Source organism: Panicum virgatum, chromosome 2N, assembly GCF_016808335.1.
Source record: "Panicum virgatum strain AP13 chromosome 2N, P.virgatum_v5, whole genome shotgun sequence".
NCBI classification, from domain to species: Eukaryota; Viridiplantae; Streptophyta; class Magnoliopsida; order Poales; family Poaceae; genus Panicum; species Panicum virgatum.
The window spans coordinates 27326036-27346523 of NC_053146.1; the positions used below are offsets into that span (position 1 = coordinate 27326036).

The following is a 20488-nucleotide window of genomic DNA, read 5'->3' on the forward strand; positions in this document are numbered from 1 at the left end:
AGGATGGTGGAGTCAGCGGTAATGGCAGTTCAAACTAGGGTCCATTCACCTTGGCTTCCACCGGGTTGGCGGCGGCAAGGACATTGCCTAGCCTAGCCACCCGCTCCTCAGACCCCACCACCTTGACGGCCTCGGCCTCAACAAGGACAACTAGTGCGAGCACCGTCATGGCCTCCTTCTGGAGCTCCTCGCTGGCCCCAAAGCCGAAAGTGACCTTGAAGAGCGCACTCGTGTGCTTGAGGGGGCCAACCGCGCTCGCTGGGCTAGGGCTGACCATGTGCCAGCTTCTGTTAAGGTGGAGGGGGCAGAGAGAGAGAGAGAGAGAGTTGAGGATAAGGATCGGATGGAGGACGGGAGAGGGATGAGATAGGACAAGGAGGAGAGGGGTGGGTGCATCCCGCTTGCTGCATTCAAAATTTGTAGGAGCAGTTGGGCCTGTCATCTACCCCTAGAAACCACCTCCATTATTTCTAGGTGTGGGTTATGACGTCACCCGCCCCTAGAAATAGTATTCTTAGGGGTAGGTGAGGGCATCACCCACCCTTGAAAATACTTTTACTAAGGCAGGTCAACTTCTACAGCAGTCTTGCTCCCTTTGTAAGAGTAGGACCCGCTCCTGGAAAAAATAAGGCATTCCTACAAATTGTTTTGTGGTAGTGAAGTATCCAACAAACATGTTCTATGAACATTTTTGGACATTGTTCCTCGCAGTGTCTGTGCCTATGCTTTGGAAAGATTGCTTCCATTTCAACTTGAATACTTGCAAGCATCAGCCTTGATGTCAAATATCTGGTTCCATCTCATCTGTATCCTTTAGGGTGTAATATTGTGATAAATGTCCTATTACTGTTGAAAACATTTGAAGAGGCAAATAATTTCATATTATCTATATTTAGCAAAGCCACTTGATCCATCTGAAACTACTTTATTCTAGCATTGCTTCATTTGCTTGCATTGGTGTTTGTTTTTTATGTCAATCTGTCATGTTGTGTTGTCTTTCAAGGGTGCAACACTACATGATCTTACCTCACCATAGTGGAAGCGGCAATCCAATATGGTCCAAGTTCAACTTCAACATTGAAAAGCGGCATAATTGCAGACTATATCTTGCTAACACGAAAAGGCCATTACAGTTACTTGCTGATATAAGTCAACAGACATGTGAAATAGGCATATCTAGGTAATCTAGCATATGTTGGCTTTATCCTTGATGTTAATTAGGAAGCAAGTGACATGTATATAGTTTGTATTGTGCCGTTGGATCTTGATAAGCTTCAAATGAGGAGCAAGTGACATGTGTATAGTTTGCATTGTGGAAGCTCAAAAGAAGTTGTATTAGGCCTCTCTCAATAGAGAGTTTCATGGGCATCAAATTTCATACCACATCAGCAAAATTGGTGATTTGACGAGGTCATTATGAGGAGAGAGAGAGAGAGAGAGAGAGAGAGAGAGGGAATAGAGTAGTTTCATCAGATAAGAGATAAGTTTCATCCTCACGACATCAAGCAGGTAAAGTTACCAAGTTTTAATTTTTGTAACAGTGCAATGATACTATGCGCTAAGACTCACTTTAATAGACTACCACTAGTTGGCATGAATCATGGGAGAGAAGGGTGGGGGAGGGGGTTTACAACCTTATTTGGGTGCTCCAACAAAGAAGAGTAAAGAGTGCCGTCTATTATATACTTTCGAAAAAAGAAGTCTTCTATCCACTCACTATGTTATACAGTTTATCTATAACATTTTAATTATTGCAATTTACTCTCTCAGTTTTACTTTTGTAAAATAATTTCCCTTAGAGCCACCCTTGATCTTTAGGAATATGTATGAATTCTGCTAAGAGTGTAGATTTTTGTGCGCAAATTTTTAGGGTGCAATTTACCTCCTAGTTTGGGCATCTTGATTCTTTCAATAAGTTCAGTTTATCATCAATTTTGTTTCTTCCATGACGCTCACATGAATTCCAAAACTTAGAGAGGTATCTTTTTTTATCTTACTATACACTCCTGCCATTTTGTCTTGATGGGCCTATAGCTGTTCGCCTGTTCACCTTGGCACAATATGACCAAGGCAAACGGGACTTACCATATTTTTTTTTCGATTACACAGACATCCACAACGTATGCAAATTTACTCCTATGAACGCACGCATGCAAATCATGCCTTTATTAGCAGCTTCGAACCCCGCAGCCCACCACGTTCCTCCTCACCTTTTAAAGCCTCCTTGCCGGCGCGAAAGGCCGGGCGGTCAAGATGGCTAGTTGGGCCTGGTAGCGTCGTGCTCCAGCAGATCCTGAGTTCAAATCTCATCAGAAGCGAATTTCAGGCTGCTAGGAGAAAAAAAACTCTCGCTGTGCTCGCCGCAAGGCTTGGCCCTCTCGGGTATGGGCTAGGGTTCGGGGGTTTCTCTACCCAGTTAGCCGGTTAGGCTTCCTCTTACTGAAAAAACGGTGGGGCCCGTTTCACACCCCGAGTTTTTTTTAAGCCTCCTTGCCGGCCTTCCTTGAAATCGTAGCCACTCCCCTTTTGGGCTGTCACCGCCGTAGCCACCACCATACCGAGCTCCTCCGCCAGTGGAATTCGCCGCCATCCAGACATCCCCCGCCGATTACATGCGCCTAGAGCTTCTACACTTTGTGTTCAACCTCCCCGCGCCTCCTCTCCTATCAAAACAATTTGGAATTCATGTGAGCTGCAGGCAAGAAAAAAAATTGATGATAAACTGAAATGATTTCCTGTGAGGACTCCTCAGTGTTAATGTTATTATAGTTATGCACCAATATTTTTTTCTAAACAAATTACTCTACACGGGAATTGGAACGACCATCTATATATATCGACATCAACTCAAATAGGACGATACATAGTAGAGCAATGATTGCATGTATAATCTATACCTATTTCTAAAACAAGATTGATTTTCACATAAATTTTTAGATTAGTCCGCCTTATGCTATTGATAGGTGGATCTTAGTCCATCCCCGTATCCGATTCCGATACTTATAACAATTTTGTCGGGCATAATTGGCCGGTTATTGCAAAACAGAAATTCCATGATACTTTACGAAATGGATGGAGGTTGAGAGGAATAAATTATTTATAGAATTTACAAGAAATTTTTTTTGACAAGTAAATTGAAACGAACAAGGCATGGACCTATCTTTCGGAAGTAGTCAATGGAGACGATGATCAGTGCCAAAAGGGTCGTGGAGACCAAGGTGTCTCCTAAATTCTTCCAAGACCCTCAAGATTATTCATGCGTTCATATTTGCATCATATATACAACTTTATCGTCCGTGTGCCCGCCGCTGGGGTTGTTTGTCTCATTTTAATAGCACTATTTCATACATTCTCGTAGGGTCGAGGTCTTCATTTTCTTGTGTCTAGAATATCTCCTGTAGCCCCTTTTACCTACATAATAAACATTAAAAATAACGAGAACTTAGTTTATACGCCACACAATCCGTGGGAACCTAAGCTCGTGAAGAACTCTTGTCCTGTGCTGGGCTGGCCTATCTCTGACTATATAAAGATATATATACACAGCGACATGGAAACTAGCTAGGAGACATTAAAGACTTCAGCACTCTCTTGCAGCAGAGGAACCTAGCTACCTGCCCACCTCTTTGTCATGGAAGAGAAGGCCCCCTTCCGAGCTCTTCTCTTCCTCTTGCTCTCGACGTGGGTGGTAGCGATCCGGCCGGGAGAGGTCGGCGGTGACGACGGTGGTGAGGAGAACCGCTCTGGAGAATGGCCTTGGTCGAGCTCCACAGATGGGGTAACGGGTCTTTTAGCTTTAGTTTTAGAGATTTGTGGTGTTATTGTCCAAGTTTATTTATTCTTTAGAAAAGAACCATGGACATGCGTGTAGTCGTTTCGTGATGAGTTCTTTATTTTGCACATGGATTTCCTGGTTTTCTCTTGTTCTTTTTCTTTTTTGCAGCTCTGATACATCCAAAGGTCTGTTTCTTTTTCAATGTTGGTAAAAAAAAAGTGTAAGATGTGCATACTTTTTTAATAATAATTTCCCTTTTTTTTACTTCATTCGTGTTCTAAATCATTTTTTATTATCACTGAGGGAGAGAGTTGAATTTTCATTGATAAGGTGTGGTACAATCACAAATTACAGCAGCAATGCAGGCATATATAGTTTGAAAGAAGGCAGCTCACTTTTAAGGCAGAACAAGGCTAAACCTTACACCGCTCGGCTAATTTGAAAGCATTTGTGTACTTTTGGTATATGTCACCTGAAACAGAGTCCTCTCAGCGCTTAAAATCCTCAGTTTCAGATCCAAGTACTTAAGAACACTGTAAATTCCAGTTTTGCCTCTAAAGGCAACTGTGAACATAGAAAGTGCTGGAATTTTTTGTTATGCACTTAGCACTATTTTTTTAACTAGCGCATCTCTTAACTAAATATGTTAAAAATTCAGGTGGAATAGTTGGAATCATTTCGCCTGCAATATAAACGAAGACATAATTCGACAAATCGGTAAGCTTACACTCCTCCAACCTTGAATCAGATGCAATTGCGCTACCAAATGCTGCAAAAATGATTATTTGCAAGTGCAGCTGATGCGATGGTGGATAGTGGCCTTGCAAAGCTTGGTTATGACTATATCAACATAGGTAGTCTCTTGATATTTCTTATCTTGTTCTTTCCTTATTTTGTTTTTTCCATTTCTCAGTTGAAAAAGAAATTTGAGAAATGAATGTTTCTTAAACTGCAGATGATTGTTGGGCAGCCTATGATAGAGACTCCCAGGTGTGCATTAAGTAGAACTGTAATTGTTGAATAAAGAGTAAAAGAAAATCTACCTGTTTCATTTTTATTCTCAGCAAAGTAAAACTAGATGACACTGCTGAAATAGGTACACTCTGCTCGATCAGTAAAATGAACAGCTTTCTTTGCTTTCACAGGGTAATCTTGTTGCAAATCCATCAACATTCCCATCAGGAATAAAGGTCCTAGCAGACTATGTGCACGGGAAAGGGCTCAAGCTCGGAGTTTATGGTGACGCAGGGTACACATAATTATTGAGAGCCACAAAGTTGTAGGAAAGATAATTATTAGATGGCAGAAATAGAACTCCATGACAGAAAGAATTCCATTCTTCAATTGCGGTTTCCCCTCTAAAATTACGTAAACCTTTCTCCTTTCAGGTCGCGAACTTGCAGCAATAAGATGCCTGGTTCGCTTGGATATGAAGAGGAAGACGCTAAAACCTTCGCATCATGGGTACCTTTTGTGTCATCTTTTTTTAGATAATGGATAGAAATCGAGCCTCTATCCAACCTTTTGTTTCATCTAGATCGAAACTTTTTTAACATGTTCGGCTAGGTGCATCATAGAGGTAACCTGGTCACTAGCGTCCTGCAACATGTGATGTCTTTCTGCCTCAACTGATGTTTTTCTTTTTTTATTTAAAATATTCAAAGGGAGTTGACTACTTGAAGTATGACAACTGCAATGACCAGGGACTGAGTCCACAACCAAGGTGTGCCTGAAAGATAATTCGATTTTAATAGGTCCTCCTTATCGTGCTATTTTGCGAAGACTGCTGAAACTGTCTTTCGACATTATTCAGATATATCAACATGAGCAAAGCGCTTCTGAATTCTGGGAGGGACATTTTCTTCTCCCTTTGTGAATGGTAACACTGCTGCTCTTTTAGTCTTTTGAAGCTGATCTAATTTTATGTTTGAACTTTGAACTCAGTTGTTTAGTTTTGAAAAATGTTTTTGTGTAGGGGCGTGGATGACCCAGCAACATGGGCAAGTGGTGTAGGAAACAGTTGGAGAACAACTGGTGACATCCAGGACAACTGGGCAAGGTGAACATTATTTCACTTTTTTTTCTTTTGATGAGATCACCGAACATTAGTACATGCCATCATGAAAGGGTACAACTGTGTTGAAGAAGTATGCCAATTTTTTGTGAAGTTCACAAGGAACATGCCCTGCTCATTATTGCCACCAATGTCTGATGTGTATTCTTGCACTGTCATGTTTCAGCATGACGGCCATCGCTGACACCAACGACAAGTGGGCATCATATGCAGGACCTGGTGGATGGAATGGTTAGTCCTTAGGGCTTAAGGAAGCTTTTTTTTAGGGCACTTGTGGAAGCCTTGGGCTTGCCATTTCTTGTATGCAGAATGAAATGCTATTTATGCTTTCAGATCCAGACATGCTGGAAGTCGGAAACGGAGGAATGACAACAGAAGAGTACCGCTCCCATTTCAGCATTTGGGCTCTGACGAAGGTAACGAAATGCATAACCATCACAACAGTAGAACTGCTCGTCTTCATGACCATGGCACTGAACCGCCGTGATGCAGGCACCTCTTCTGATTGGCTGCGACATCCGCTCTATGAGCAATAATACCAAAGAAATCCTCAGCAATCAGAATGTCATCGCAGTTAACCAAGGTAAAGTAAAAAAAAAACTGCATCCATTACTTTGGTTTTTTCCGCTCCTATTATGAAATATGAGCTGGTACGATACCGAGCTTCAACGGTTCGTGAGTAGATGAGCTTGGGGTGCAAGGGCACAAAGTGCAGCAGGATGGAGACCAAGAGGTAAATACAAGAAGCTTTGCGCAATGTCATGAGTGGCAACCTAGCTTACATCCGTGACCTTGTGATCAGGTCTGGGCTGGGCCATTGAGTGGAGGGAGGGTTGCAGTTGTTCTATGGAACAGAGGGTCTGCTGAAGCATCCATTACTGCAAACTGGAGCAGCATTGGTCTCAATGCATCGACCGTCGTTGATGCTCATAATCTGTGGACAGTAAGTCATTATTTTTCTTGCAGTTGTCTCAAGCTTTAGCCCTTTCTTCGTGATGAATTCTCAAACTTGTTTGCTGTGTGTGATTTTGTTTGGTTGCAGAATGAGGTTACATCATCCGTGCAAGGAGAACTGAAGGAGACTGTGGATACTCATGCTTGCAAGATGTATGTGTTGACCCCAAAGTAGCTGTGCTGGATTCTCACCTTTGCATGTACCTGTAAGAATCAACAGATTCAAAGTTTCAAACGTCCCAAAGAATTACGGGAAATAGATAAAAGACTATTACTTGTATGCATGGCTTCATGTGAACACCTAGGATCAAACAAAGTGAGAATTTGATCTGTCCTCCTCCTTAGGGTACCTGACGCTCTGTTGTCGGGCTGGTCAGTGGTCACCTCCAAACCTCTATTACCCTGTTCTACGTCCAAACCTATTACTATGCATGCAAACGTTGCCTTTGGAATGTTTTTTTTTTCCGAATGAAGATAGATTTTATTAATTGCTCAATGAAATATACAATCCTGAGCAATTAAGTGCTCGATACAAAAAGGAAAACCTCTCTCCATACTGCACTATGGTTAAGGCGCTTCGCAATTTGCGCGAGTACATTTGCAACCGTGTTTCTATCTCTCTTTATATGCTTCACGACTAACTGATGAGGGAGTCTACTCGCCTCGCTTCTAGCCTCCTGGATAATGGAGTGACATGCTGGCTTCACCTTACCGTCGCTAAAGAACTGGTCGATCGCTGCACAATCAGATCAAGAACCGCTGGGGTCTGAATCCATTCCGCCGCCAACGTAATGCCCTCCTTACATGCCAGAGCTTCCACTTCCTCCGCATTGGATGCATCAGAAATAACTTGCCATGCCGACAGTCGTACTGCGCCAATGTGATTCCTGATAATCACACCAATACTTGCAACTCCTGAAGTGGTCGAGAAAACACCAACATTCATTTTGACCCATCCAGGGTCTGGCGGATTCCATTTATGGCGTTGTTGCTGCCACGCTCCTGCTACCGCTTCCTCGGCAGGCTCTCGAGGACAGTGATCAACTCCTGTCTGTAGCTCTGAAGGAACTTGACAGTACGGACAGACAGGGTGGAGGGGGGACGATGGGGTGTGCCTATTTTTAAGCACAAGAGAATTCATTTTGCCAATTGTTAGTAGACGGGAAACTTGGATTGGGAACTATTGAAGAGAATTTTTTCTCTTTTTCCCAAAAAAATAAGGATGGGGAAGGGATATTGGAAATTGTTCCCTTTCATCGATGCCCAACCTTCAAGCACTCCTGGTTGCGACCGCCGAGGCCCAAGACCATAATAGGTAATACAGATTTTCTATTTGGCATATAGACTTCGGAAAGCCCATCACAAACTAGCCCAGGAGGCCATGACATAGAACTGTAGAAAGTCTACCAGTCTGATGTTGATTTGGATGATTTTTTTCTCTTAATTAAAGGTTTTGTAAGTATCTTTGCCAGAAGAATTGATGACAGCAACTTCAGTTCGTTAAAGTTGCAGATTGCTATCTGAATGTCTTCGTAGCATATCGGATTCTCTGAACTATTCTAGCGATTGTAGCATTAGTCGAAAGAAATTTCTCAAAATTGAAACTGTTGAGAAATTGTTTAAGATCAACTATGTTACAAGGAAGATTGAATGGTTTGGCTATGTGTACCATTAAGAAGGATATCTCGGATCACATTAATCTTGATACAACTCTTGAAGATTTGCACCGCCCGAAGAAGGTTTTTTACAAGGCATTGAAGCATTATATTTTTATTTGAGGGTTATTAGTTTTAGTTTTTGTTAAACTACTGTTATGTTTTATGAGCTCTACATAAATTGCAAAGTAATTTTTATTATTCGTACTATGTACTGTAATTTTAATATTAAAAATGAGTTCAACGAGTCTTTATCTTCTTACTTGCCCAAGGGCTCTAAAATTATAGAGCCGGCCCTGCCGTCATGGGAGTCTAATCTTGAGGATCTCGCCAACATTATGATTGTGGAAGAAACGCCTCAGCTCCCCCTCTTTCCACTTCTTGGTCTGAGTCATCAATTAGTTGGGACTTGGGAGATCCTCTTGAGTCTGCATGGTCTTTGTGTTCCCTGCTGGCTGCAGGGAGAAGCTCCTTGGGATCCACGTGTGCCGCCAAATTTTTCACCTTTTTTCCATCTCCAATCCGCCAAATAACCCCCTTGTTCAGTAATTCTAGACCAAACATAATTGAACGCCAGGTTGGGGACACCTACGCTACGCTGGTCACCTCCAAACCTCTAAACAAAATGCAATACGTTTCCTTGGAATGTTGCTGCAATGTGAATACATTATAGATATATTATATTATTAAAAAAATTGTTTTGGCTGAATGATCATATAAAATTAGGACATCACAAACTTGGCTTAATGAATGTCCCTGAAACAAAGGAAATTAAATTAAATAATGTATTTCCGCATAGTACCAATCTGATACAGATTTTTCATAAATGTCCCTGAAACAAAAAAAAAGTTTCTATAAATCCATTGGAATTTTATATACTTATAATAAGATCTCCGAAATTTCCTTTTGAATAGTACATTGAAATGCTTTATTTAAATTTCTTTCTTAATCACCAAGTGGAAGGGTATCTCAATCCTATCGATCATTGACGATACAGCTTGCATCAGCATATGGATCGGAGTACCCAAAGTATTGCCTCTGCCGGCCATGGTGTCCGGCTCCGTTGGACCTGAAACTCGTGAACAGATTCTAGTCTTATACTGTCCAATTTCCTATATATAAGGACCTTGCATGTTGAACACCACAGCACTTCCAGCACCGAGGCACACATTTGTCTCTTGACATGGCGGGGAAGGCACCCTTGTGTGCTTTCTTCCTCCTCTTGCTATCGACATCAGCAGCAGCAATCAGGCCTGCGAGATCAGTGGCGGCGACGGCTAGGAGAGCGGCACTGGAGAATGGCCTTGGCCGGACTCCACAGATGGGGTAAACTGCTGGTCTTAGAGTTTGTTGTAAGGTGTTAGTTTTCACTTTCAGCTTCCAGCCTTTAATTTGGTCCTTGATGATGAGATTTGGTTTTTCACTTGGTGTCCTGGTTTCTCACCATTTTTTGTTTTCATGATTCCATCCAATTTTCACTAATTATTATTGTTTTCTGAAAAAATTAGTTGGAATAGTTGGAACCACTTCCACTGCAAAATAAACGAAGAGATAATTCGAGAAATCGGTAAGACTACTACGCCTACACTGCTGCCTCAAAATCAGTTGCAGTCGCACCACAAACTGCTGCAGAGGTCATGATTTACTTGTGCAGCTGATGCTATGGTGGATAATGGCCTCGCAAAGCTTGGTTATGAGTATATCAACATAGGTAGTTTCTCGAGATTTCTTATTTACTTGTGCAGCTGATACTCAGCTCAGTTGAGACATGAGAACTGAACATTTGTGAAACTGCAGATGATTGCTGGGCAGCTTATGATAGGGACTCCCAGGTGAATAAATGATGCTAGACTCGTATATGCAGCGACTAATTAATAGTAAAAGAAAGAATGCAAAAGTGATTTTCACCAAAGTAAAACTACCGAAGTAAAGATGAACTAACATTTTACAGTGGGGTAATCTAGGTTTCTGTATGTTCACAGGGCAATCTAGCTGCAAATGCGTCAACATTCCCATCGGGAATACCAGCCTTGGCAAACTATGTGCATGGAAAAGGGCTCAAGCTAGGGATCTATGGTGATGCAGGGTATTCATTCATAAGAAAACAACAAACACAAAGTTGAATAGACGCCATGCTTTAAATTATTGTCTTCTTTCTCAAATCTCTCCATCTTTCTCCTATCAGGTCACGGACTTGCAGCAAATTGATGCCCGGTTCTCTTGGGTACGAAGACAAAGATGCAAAAACCTTCGCATCTTGGGTACCTTAAGTCTCACTTAGAACAAAACTTTAAACACGTCAAGCAACTTTCTTTCCTGCTTCCGAACTGAACTATGATTTTGATCATTTGATGATTCAAAGGGAGTCGACTACTTAAAGTATGACAACTGCAACAACCAGGGAATAAGTCCTCAGCTAAGGTGACCAGGAATCACAACTATTTGCAGTTTGCCTCTGTTCATCATATCTTGCGAGGGCTAAAATTTTCTAACGATAAAATGCAGATATAACACGATGAGCAAAGCACTTCTGAATTCTGGGAGGAATATTTTCTTCTCCCTCTGTGAATGGTAAATGTCACATCTTTTTTGTGACTCAAACGTGAACTGAATTCAATCATTCAGTTTCAAAATGACATTGTTGTGTAGGGGGGTGGATGACCCAGGGACATGGGCAGGTGGTGTAGGAAACAGTTGGAGAACTACGGGTGACATCAAGGACACTTGGGCAAGGTGAAGTTTCAGACCTGACAGGCTATATAACGGCCCTGACTGATTTTGGGCAAAATGTGCATGGAATTTGACCTGATTTGTTTCCATTGTCTTGTCAATGTTGGATGCATCTCACTGCCCTGAAATATTTCAGCATGACAGCTATTGCCGACAAGAATGACAAGTGGGCATCATATGCTGGCCCTGGTGGATGGAATGGTAAGTCCTTCAGGCCTGTAAATATTTCCAGCAACCAGCATGCTTTCTCTTGAAAGAGCAGCTGCCTCTGCTTTCAGACCCAGACATGCTAGAAGTTGGAAATGGGGGGATGACAACAGAAGAGTACCGCTCCCATTTCAGCATATGGGCTCTAGTGAAGGTATGATATGCCTACATTTGAGCTTAGTATCGTTGCAGTTAACCAAGGTCAAGAACAACATTATCCAACAAACCATGCACACCTTTAAGCAGGCACCCCTCTTGATTGGCTGTGACATCCGCTCAATGAGCAAAGAAACCAAGGAAATCCTCAGCAATGAAAATGTCATTGCAGTTAACCAAGGTAAACAAAACACACTGATCATTGTCCAAATTAGAGATGACACGATCCTAAGCTTAGATGATTATGAGCAGATGAGCTTGGGGTACAAGGGCACAAAGTGCAACAAGATGGAGACCAAGAAGTAAGATAGACTATACAAGCAAAAGAAGTGGGTGATATTTAACACTTCTTATAAACCATAATCATGTGCTTAGGTATGGGCCGGTCCACTGAGTGGAGGTAAAATTGCTATTGTCCTATGGAACAGAGGATCAACCAAAGCATCCATCACTGCCAGCTGGAGCAGCATTGGTCTGAATGCATCGACTGTCGCTGATGCTCATGATCTGTGGACAGTAAGCATGCATTTTCTCTATCACAAATCCTACCATAGTACCATAACACTCCTCCCATTCGTTTTTATAATGCACAGTTTGACAATCCAAATTCATGCTTTGACTAACAACTAATCCAATAATATGTGAGTTCTGTGCTATAAATTGATACCATTAGATTCATATTTCAAAGCACTTGCCAGTGATTATAACTTAATAAATATTCATGAAATACTATAGGAAAAACTTACAGTCAAAGAAAGATCAATATTGCGCTAAAAAAAGATTGATTTTGTGTCGTCAAACTACATCCCTACAAAAATGAACGGAGGGAACACATTTTCTCTGAATTTTCATATTGCAGCTGTTCTTAAACTTCTGTATCTTATTTTGTTTGTTTGCAGGATGGGGTTATATCATCAGTTCAAGGAGAACTAAATGAAACAGTGGATTCTCATGCTTGCAAGATGTATGTTGTGACACCAAAATAGAATGGATCTTCAACACATGTTATGTCATAGAACAAATCAATTCGAAAAATATAAATGTAACACAATAAATTCACAAGGATTCTTGCTTGTGTGACTCAACACGAAAAACACCTAGGATCAAACAAAGTGAGTATACTGTGGCCATATATTTTACCAGTAAATGATGAGCTTTTATTTTTGACGAGGTAACAGATAGCTATATCTATATAGCACGTGTCCAAAATTCATTGCAAATATTGACATGACACCACAGACCTGTCTCCTGAACCAAAACAATCTTCGTATTTCTAACATCTAGCAATTATTTGCATGTTACAACTTACATTTGCACTAAAGTTACAACAGGATGCATCATTATGCAGGATCAGCACCAGAATAATTGTAAAAATGCATTGCCACACATACCTGCATAAGTTCAGGCATTCCTTGATGGCTCTTCAGTCTGCCACACCACCAGGACCATATGTACTCTTTGACTCTTTTTGCATATAATATCAATGTAAATTTGTGTAGCACAATCAAAACCCAGTCCATCCGGCTGGTTGGTACGATCCATCTTTCTTTTCTTCAGCATTCTGATTATTCAGGAGCTGAGCAGCATTCCCCACGTTTGATAACTTGGGAAGTACGGTTCCAGAAGGAGCAGCCTTAAAGCTATCTTGACCAAAGGCAAATGGATCGGCGCTAGAACTTACATTCAACTGTCCCAGTGAACTGGCTTTGTTACTGTTTGATGCACGCAGAGTTCGGACTGACCTGGGGTGGGCACTCTTCACAGCTGCTTGAGGTTTTGGCTCTTCAGGAAAAGCTGACCATGGTTTTGGGTCAGGACTCGGTGTCCCTGGCCTTGAAGTAAATAGGCCTTGCCGGAGCTCTGGAGGGGTTCCTTCAATCTTCTCCCTTGGCTGTGAAAGCCAAAAATAACAATATATCAGCATTTTGAATTTTTGATACATATCAAAATCAAAGATGATATTTAGGGTCTATACATGATGAATCAATTTAAAAAATGCCACATAGGAAAACTGGATAGGCCCTGGTATGTTTACAGAGCATTCAGATTTAGTGATATGCGAGGTAGGATGAATATAGGGTGCGGATGGGCTAATACTAGCCATTGATAGGAAAGAATGGAAGGTTGATATTAGCCCATCAACTAGCACACATCCTCATTCACTTTAGATTTAGGGATAGGGGAAGTAGGATGAATATTAGGGTATGGATAGGCTAATCCTAACCGTTGACAGGAAAGAATGGTGGATCAGGATTAGCGCACCAACTAGCAAACACCCTCTATCACTAAATCTAAATACTTTGGAGATATGACCAACCCAGACAGTTTGAATTCTATCCTTAAGATTTCACATTTTTGCTAGTTAGCCGGACCAAGTAGAGGGAATTTGAACCTGGGTATGATTAACTAGAGAGAAATTCAGGAACATAACAGTAGTCATACCGGAGTATCAAGGCTTGTGCTGGGTGAGCAGAACTCAACCTTTGAATTTTCTCTGAACTGCTTAGCTGGCGGCGTAGAAACAGTAGCTAGGGCTTGCTTAAGCTCTTGTATCTCTCGCCTCTGAGAGGAACAAATGGCAGACAACTTATCAAACTTCAATGAAATTTCTTCCTTCTCCAGGTTTGCTATCTTTAGTTGTTCCTTCCGTAAATTAACTTCCGCTTCCAGTTGACATTCTTTTAACTTGCTAAGCAAGTTTACATTGTCAGCATTGTTTTGTGAGTTCATTTTGATGTTGTCAAAGTCTGCCACGAATGAGTTCAAGGCCGTAGCTTGTATGCTGGCTTTATTTTCTGTTTTTGCTGTTTTGGTTTTCTCTAACCCAGACTCCGAGCCGTTTGCAGAAAACCTAATTTCAAAATCCCCAGGTGAACTATCAACTGATGCAGACAGAGATTTCCGAGATGAATTATGAACTGGTGTGTTCTGGTTCTTAGCCTGTGATTTCTTTGAGGTGACTTGGCTAATAGTCTCTTGATCAAAAGCTGGTCCCTTGTCATCAGCAAAAGCTAGCTCCTGAGCATGTTGAGTTGACCAAAATGCACCCATAGGACCCCTGTTCTCCGAAGCTTTCGTAGGACCTTGTGGCATCAGGTTGGAAAAATCACTAGGTGAGGCACTCCTCAGGTCTTCTCTTGATGATAAAGCAGAACTCCCTTGAGGTGGTCTCCTTGGTGCTGCAACAAATAATTTTAAGTTCAGGCAAAGGAAAAATTGAAACTCCGAAAAAGGGAAAGGCTGAGCAATTAGCAAATCAGATGGTTTGTGGTTTACATGAAAGTATATATGAGATTTCATGCAACCGCATTTCTTATGCTTCCTGATCATTATCTAGACAAATCGATTTAAAAATAATGGTCATCAAGCAGACTGCAGTGGCTTAATTTCTCCAAAAGAACACGATGCTAGTAAGCAAACCTTTATCGATAGCAGTATGAGACTCAAATGCTGACCCAGATGGGGATCCATCAGGTAAATCCTTTTGCAGCTCCAATGGAAGTAACTCATTAACACGGAACCACACCTATAACAGAACATTAATCAACAACAGAGAAACAGAAGATCTCCTACGTTTCAGTTTCATCCCGTATGCACTATTTAAGACTAACCTAAATTCATGGAAGTGAATGGCCAATCAAGCAAAGCCCTTGCCTGTGTAATGTCCGGTCTAGCATCTGGAGAAGAATTAAGCATGTCTTTGATCAGAGTTGTAATGGAAGAGCTGTACTTTGGCAACTCTGGGATTCGATAATTCCCATTAAGTATCTGAAGCTTTGATTCGCCATCAAATGCTGATTTGAAGTAGCAGATTCTATACAGGAGACATCCAAGAGCCTGCAGAACACCACAAATACCACCTTAACTAGTCGCAATATTAACAATTAATCAGATAAAAGAAAATAATTGCAATCCAATAATATGATAGATAATATCAGATTATCAGGTGCAAAAAATTTGGTAGCATTGGACACATTTGCATAAAACCAGAATGTAATATGATAGCTGAAGATATGGTTTACCCATATATCTACTTTCTCACTGATAAACTCCCTCCTGTACAAGTCCCACATCTGCAATCAGTAAACAAGGAAGCATACAGTAAATGTGTGGAACAGGCTGAGCACAAAATAAGAATTTTCAATATAAACCTCAGGAGCTCTGTATGCAGGAGTGGTGTGCTTCCTAATATTATCCTCTTCGATGCCCATCTCCTCAGGTTTGTCGAAGCATTTATGATTTGTCGACACACTACCAAAATCACATAGTTTCCAGGCCCCATCAGCACCAAGAAGAACATTTTCAGCCTTTAGGTCCCTGCACATAATTATGTTTTCTGTAATATATCTGAAATAAAAGTCACCTAGAAGATTCATACAGGTATGGTGGACTATAGATAGCAAGCTACAACAAACTGTAGTCTTGAATGCCTTAGGCGGCAGGCAACCAAAAGAAAGTATAAAAAATAAATGGGACAGCACAAAAAAAAGTATAATAAGCCATCACACTCAAGAAAAAACTACTTCCGTTATTCTCTAGTGTGCAAGCCGTCTATAAAATAAAATAAGTTGATCCAACTGCAGCTCCACACCTTGTTCTACTTGATATACAGTAGAATAATATTGTGATATATATGTTGTGTTATGTTCATGATACAATAGACCAACTGCCATATGACTATTATGCTATTTTCACTTGTCAGATAGTTACATCAATGCTGTTCAACAAACACATAAGTTCATGGAAAGAACCACAGAAAAAAAGAGTCAGCCATTTATGCAAAACTGAGTACTGCTTGCCGAAATATTATGTAGAGGAACTTCAATCCAATCCGCAGGATGGGAAGTAGCAGAATCACCTGTGCGCAAGAGGCGGCGTCTGGCAGTGCATCGCGAAGACGGCATTGCAAACATCTCGGAAGATCAGTGCCACTTTCTCCTCATCAAAGTAGCCTGCCCCCCTGTCATCCAACACAGAAACCAGCGACTTCTCGCAGAACTCCATCACCAACAGTGCCTCCCTTGCTCGGCCCATATCAAGTATCGCGTGCGCGACCAGCGTGACGACATTGGGGTGCCCCTTGAGTGACCTCATGACCGTGATCTCCTTCTGGACCAGCTCCAGTGACTCCTCGTCCTGCACGATCACGTGCTTGAGCGCATACTGCTTCGCGGGATTGACCATGTCCCGGGCGGCGTACACGCATGAAAACCCACCCTCAGCAATGGCCTCCCGGACGTGCACCTTGACATTGCCAACGTCGATGGTGCGGCCCTCGAGGCCACTAGGCTGTTCCTTGGGGATGAAATGCTTGAGCCTCCACATGGCTGTTTCTGCAAAATCCTAGAGAAACCTTGCAGGGACGCAGTGACAGCTGGGCATGGATTGGGGGCTTAGCTCAACCCCTCAAATTCCTGAGAAAGAGAGTGCAACGGCACCACGGGAGTGCTAATCTTGCCCGATGAGAAGGAACCTAACTGAATCATGGATAAATGAATCAGATTCGATCGATGTGTATTGGATGCCTTGCCGTCACAGTAACGTAAATGGAAGATACCCCAGAACAAAAGGGAAATCCTAGAACAGTTGGTTCAAGCTAGTCAGGGTCGCTCACCAGCAAACGAAGAGATAGATCCAGGTGCGGCCGAGTGGATCTAACGCTCCACGCCGGACGAACCGACGAGTAGAGGGCGGCACTGACACGACACCTCCCGGAGAGAGGGAGAGGGAAATGAAACTCGGGGGGGAAGAGAGACCTGGCTCGTCGTGCCCCTCGCCGGCCGGCGGTGAGGTCGCCGGCGCCGAGGCGCAGCGGGTGGCGGCGGTGGGAGAGGAAACAGGGGTTGCTTTCTGGATTCGGGTGCGGCGGTCAATTTTGTTGCTTTCCACTGCAGAATGCTTTTGATAATTTCCCCCGTGGAAACCAAAACAGTTCTGGGCTAATCATCGTGTTACTAGTCAAGAATAAGTTATTGTACAACCTCAGGTTTTACAGAAAGGGCCCTCGGAGGAGGCCTCGGAGCTGACAAAATTTTTTCAACCAAGTCCTTTTTTTGAGCTGATGGGCCCAATATGGAGAAAGAAGCAATCAGAATTCAGGAGTACTGGTGAGAGCTGTCGACGAGGTAGGTTAGACTTTAAAAAAATTTCGCGAAAACTTTTACATCTTTGACCAAAAATTTAGAGCACTAAACGAAGTCTAATTACAAAATCACCTCCACAACCCCCCTGCAAATCGCGAGACGAATTTAATGAGATCTTTGACCGCGTGATTAGAGGATGATTACTGTAGCATCACTGTAGCAAATCATCAATTAATTACCGTCATTAGATTCATCTCAAAAAGTTGCATCCGTCCCTGAAAATTTTTTGCAAATAGGCTACATTTAGTACTCCATGCGGAAGTTCGTATTTTTGTGAAATCTTGACGCGACGTGTAACCAAACACAGCCTAGTGTTAGTAGATCGGTCAAAGCTCGAAAATGCGTGGAAACAAACACGAGGATAGGGCTAAATATGGCGCAAATAAATGTCGTTTCAAGCATCAACAACTTGAAAACATATTATAATTTCTATATTACATATTACTGTATAAATAAATATATTACATATTCGGAGTGCACGGTGGCTGGGTCTAGATGCTCTGGGCGAAAGTCCTGGCCGTCAGTCATGCCGACGGCGATGGCGGCAGCGCCTTTGGGCGTCGCTCTCCCCGTTGGGGGCGTCATCTTCGAGCTTCACCCACCATTGTTTGGGGTTTTCTGGGCGAAAGCCCGGTCCAGTAGCTGGACGGACAACGGCGGCGTCATTGGTGTCGTGACCTTTTTGAAGGCGTTGCTCCTTGAGACCAAACCCAGCCTGGGCGTCGACGGCTAGGGTGGTGTGGCTACGTGCAGGAGGGTGAGCTTCAAGGGGGTTGACAAGCTCACATTTTTGGCGTCTCGCAGTTATGGTGACGGCCAGGGGTTGCTTCATGGTTGTGGTTTGGCTGCATGCAGCGGACCGCGGCGGCTGGCACTGCTTAGCAGTTGTCAGTTTGGTGTGGCACAACATCTGATGGCGGCGCTTGCGGCAACGACAGCGTGGGACAACTAGGCTCGCAGCGGATTGCGGCAGGTGGCTCAGCTGTGCTGTAGTTACTTCGGCGTGGTTCATCGTCGGAAGATGGCGCAAGCGTCAACTTTGGTTTGCTGCCATGGTGGCGGAAGTTATGCGCGTGTGCAGTGCAACGAGTTGCTATCGACTGACAGGGTGTGGTTCAGCTGTTTGATGGAGATCTTGGAAACAGGGCAATATTGTTCTTCTTCCTAACGGCAATTCATTATACGAATCCGTGATATGGAGTACTGAGGCGGACATGGCGAGGCACCAGCGTACGGTGTCTTCGGCTTGGCGACGAGAGGTGGCGTCCGACGGCGGGCAAGGCGAGGCGAGGCCCCGGCGCGTTGCGTTGTCGCGGTGGCGACTGCGAGACAGCCAGCGAGAGGTTCGGATTCGGTGGTTCCACTCCGTTGGACGGTGAACACCGTTGCAGCGGTACTACGGCGTCGGGTCCTGCATGGCGGTGGCCTGCTCGGTGCAGGGCTGTCTGTTTCCCTTGTTTTCTCTATCGGCGTTGGATCGTGCCTTGGCGGCGACTTCATGTGCTTGAGTAGGTTGCTTGCCGCACCGGCTTGGCTTGTTCGGCCAGGTCTGCCTAGTGGAGTGGTCTTAACCGCGTTCTCTAAACGGTCGGGGCCTCTCGAGGTAGTTCGAATTTTTCCCGTGTTGATGTCCCAATCCAACCGGGTGAGCTGAGTAGTTGTGTTTCCCGTATTGACGTCCCAATCCAACCGGACGAGTCCTTTTTTTCCGTTCATTTTTGTTTTCCTGACTATGGTCTCCCAGGACCGTAGTCTTGTATTTTTTTCTCTGCTATATCAATGAAACTCGCACTATCTTGTGCGGTTCGTTCAAAAAAATAAATATATTTTTATAAAACCTATTCGAAAGAGATCTACCCATTACAAAGAATTCCCTTATATCTCTACCCATTACAATGATTCCCCATATAAAATATCATCGAGGAGTCTCCAATTTTTCTACCCATGTCTTCCTTATTCTCTGGCATCTTCCTTAACTCCTCCAATACGTTGGAGCAACCCACACTACTAAAAAACGGCCTTTTGTCCCGGTTCCACAGGGCCATTTGTCCCGATTTTGGAACCGGAATTCGCCTTCCAGGACAAAAGGCTGGAGGCTTTTGTCCCGGGTGGCAGAACCGGGACAAAATGTCCCACACGCTAAAAAAATTTTTGCACCCCGCGGGATTCGATCCCAAGACCTCTTGTCTAGTGCATGGTTTCCTTGCTAACTCACCTAAGTAGTACATGTGACTCAGTATAGAATAACTTCCTTTTGAACTGTCACGTGGAGGGGTCTTTTGTCCAGGTTGGTAACACCAACCGGGACAAAAGGGTCATCCTTTTGTCCGGGTTGGTGTTACCAACCGGGATAAAAAGGGTTGGGCCTTTTGTCTCGGGTGGAGCCACCAACCGGGACAAAAGGGGGACCTTTTGTCCGGGTTGGTATCTCCAACCGGGACAAAAGGCCCCTGTCCCCCCCCCCCCCCCCGCTGGCCCGGCTAACTGTTGGACCTGGGACAAAAGGCACCTATTGTTCCGAGCCCAAAGGCAACCGGGACAAATGGCCTGGAACAAAGGCCTGTTCTGTAGTAGTGCCACCCACGCTTGTCTCAGTCCACCCTGCTCTTTTATATTTGTATCTGATTTTTATATGGACACTACATGGATATATCCGAGTCTGATTATTAGTATTTTTCGCTATGTAATTTCATATCTTATTCGAAATTTATACTATAAAAGTTCAAACAATTGAAATATTTTCTCATTAAGATTAGGCCCACCATACCCCTCATAGAGGACCCACTTGTCATAG

At 43.2% G+C, this 20488-nt stretch overlaps 3 protein-coding genes across 4 annotated transcripts; 2 read left to right on the plus strand and 1 right to left on the minus strand.

Moving 5' to 3' along the window:
* The first annotated feature begins 3552 nt into the window (after positions 1-3552).
* On the plus strand, positions 3553-7250 carry LOC120660170 (alpha-galactosidase-like). Its single transcript, XM_039938558.1, has 15 exons — positions 3553-3778; positions 4434-4492; positions 4573-4629; positions 4731-4765; positions 4921-5024; positions 5164-5239; positions 5440-5498; positions 5589-5654; positions 5751-5834; positions 6016-6080; positions 6183-6265; positions 6342-6432; positions 6533-6582; positions 6652-6792; positions 6892-7250. The coding sequence occupies exons 1-15, from the start codon at positions 3774-3776 to the stop codon at positions 6976-6978; spliced, it is 1062 nt and encodes a 353-aa protein (XP_039794492.1). The 5' UTR covers positions 3553-3773; the 3' UTR covers positions 6979-7250.
* Positions 7251-9641: 2391 nt separating this feature from the next.
* On the plus strand, positions 9642-12726 carry LOC120662512 (alpha-galactosidase-like). Its single transcript, XM_039941645.1, has 15 exons — positions 9642-9784; positions 9967-10025; positions 10113-10169; positions 10256-10290; positions 10441-10544; positions 10644-10719; positions 10821-10879; positions 10964-11029; positions 11108-11191; positions 11325-11389; positions 11467-11549; positions 11642-11732; positions 11804-11853; positions 11927-12067; positions 12451-12726. The coding sequence occupies exons 1-15, from the start codon at positions 9642-9644 to the stop codon at positions 12535-12537; spliced, it is 1200 nt and encodes a 399-aa protein (XP_039797579.1). The 3' UTR covers positions 12538-12726.
* On the minus strand, positions 12707-17471 carry LOC120660169 (AP2-associated protein kinase 1-like). Of its 2 annotated transcripts, none has more exons than XM_039938557.1 (8): positions 17166-17471; positions 16410-17024; positions 15703-15868; positions 15574-15624; positions 15206-15388; positions 14972-15077; positions 13994-14730; positions 12707-13442 (listed from the first exon to the last, which is right to left on the minus strand). In XM_039938557.1, the coding sequence occupies exons 2-8, from the start codon at positions 16874-16876 to the stop codon at positions 13056-13058; spliced, it is 2097 nt and encodes a 698-aa protein (XP_039794491.1). In that variant the 5' UTR covers positions 16877-17024; positions 17166-17471; the 3' UTR covers positions 12707-13055. The 2 variants fall into 2 exon arrangements, with proteins under 2 accessions (XP_039794491.1, XP_039794490.1); XM_039938556.1 differs by having other exon boundaries at positions 16410-17028.
* Positions 17472-20488: the final 3017 nt, after the last annotated feature.

Bases quoted from the DNA above. Each gene is read 5' to 3' on its own strand.
- LOC120660169 (XM_039938557.1), bottom strand. From the start codon at position 16,876: ATGTGGAGGCTCAAGCATTTCATCCCCAAGGAACAGCCTAGTGGCCTC. The intron at 15,869-16,409 runs GTGATTCTGCTA...AATTATGTGCAG, and splicing joins ACGCCGCCTCTTGCGCACAG to GGACCTAAAGGCTGAAAATG. The intron at 15,389-15,573 runs GTAAACCATATC...GGTGTTCTGCAG, and splicing joins GTGAGAAAGTAGATATATGG to GCTCTTGGATGTCTCCTGTA.
- LOC120662512 (XM_039941645.1), top strand. From the start codon at position 9,642: ATGGCGGGGAAGGCACCCTTGTGTGCTTTCTTCCTCCTCTTGCTATCG. The intron at 11,030-11,107 runs GTAAATGTCACA...ATTGTTGTGTAG, and splicing joins TTCTTCTCCCTCTGTGAATG to GGGGGTGGATGACCCAGGGA. The intron at 11,854-11,926 runs GTAAGATAGACT...TCATGTGCTTAG, and splicing joins AACAAGATGGAGACCAAGAA to GTATGGGCCGGTCCACTGAG.
- LOC120660170 (XM_039938558.1), top strand. The intron at 4,630-4,730 runs GTAGTCTCTTGA...CTTAAACTGCAG, and splicing joins TTATGACTATATCAACATAG to ATGATTGTTGGGCAGCCTAT. The intron at 5,240-5,439 runs GTACCTTTTGTG...AAATATTCAAAG, and splicing joins CTAAAACCTTCGCATCATGG to GGAGTTGACTACTTGAAGTA.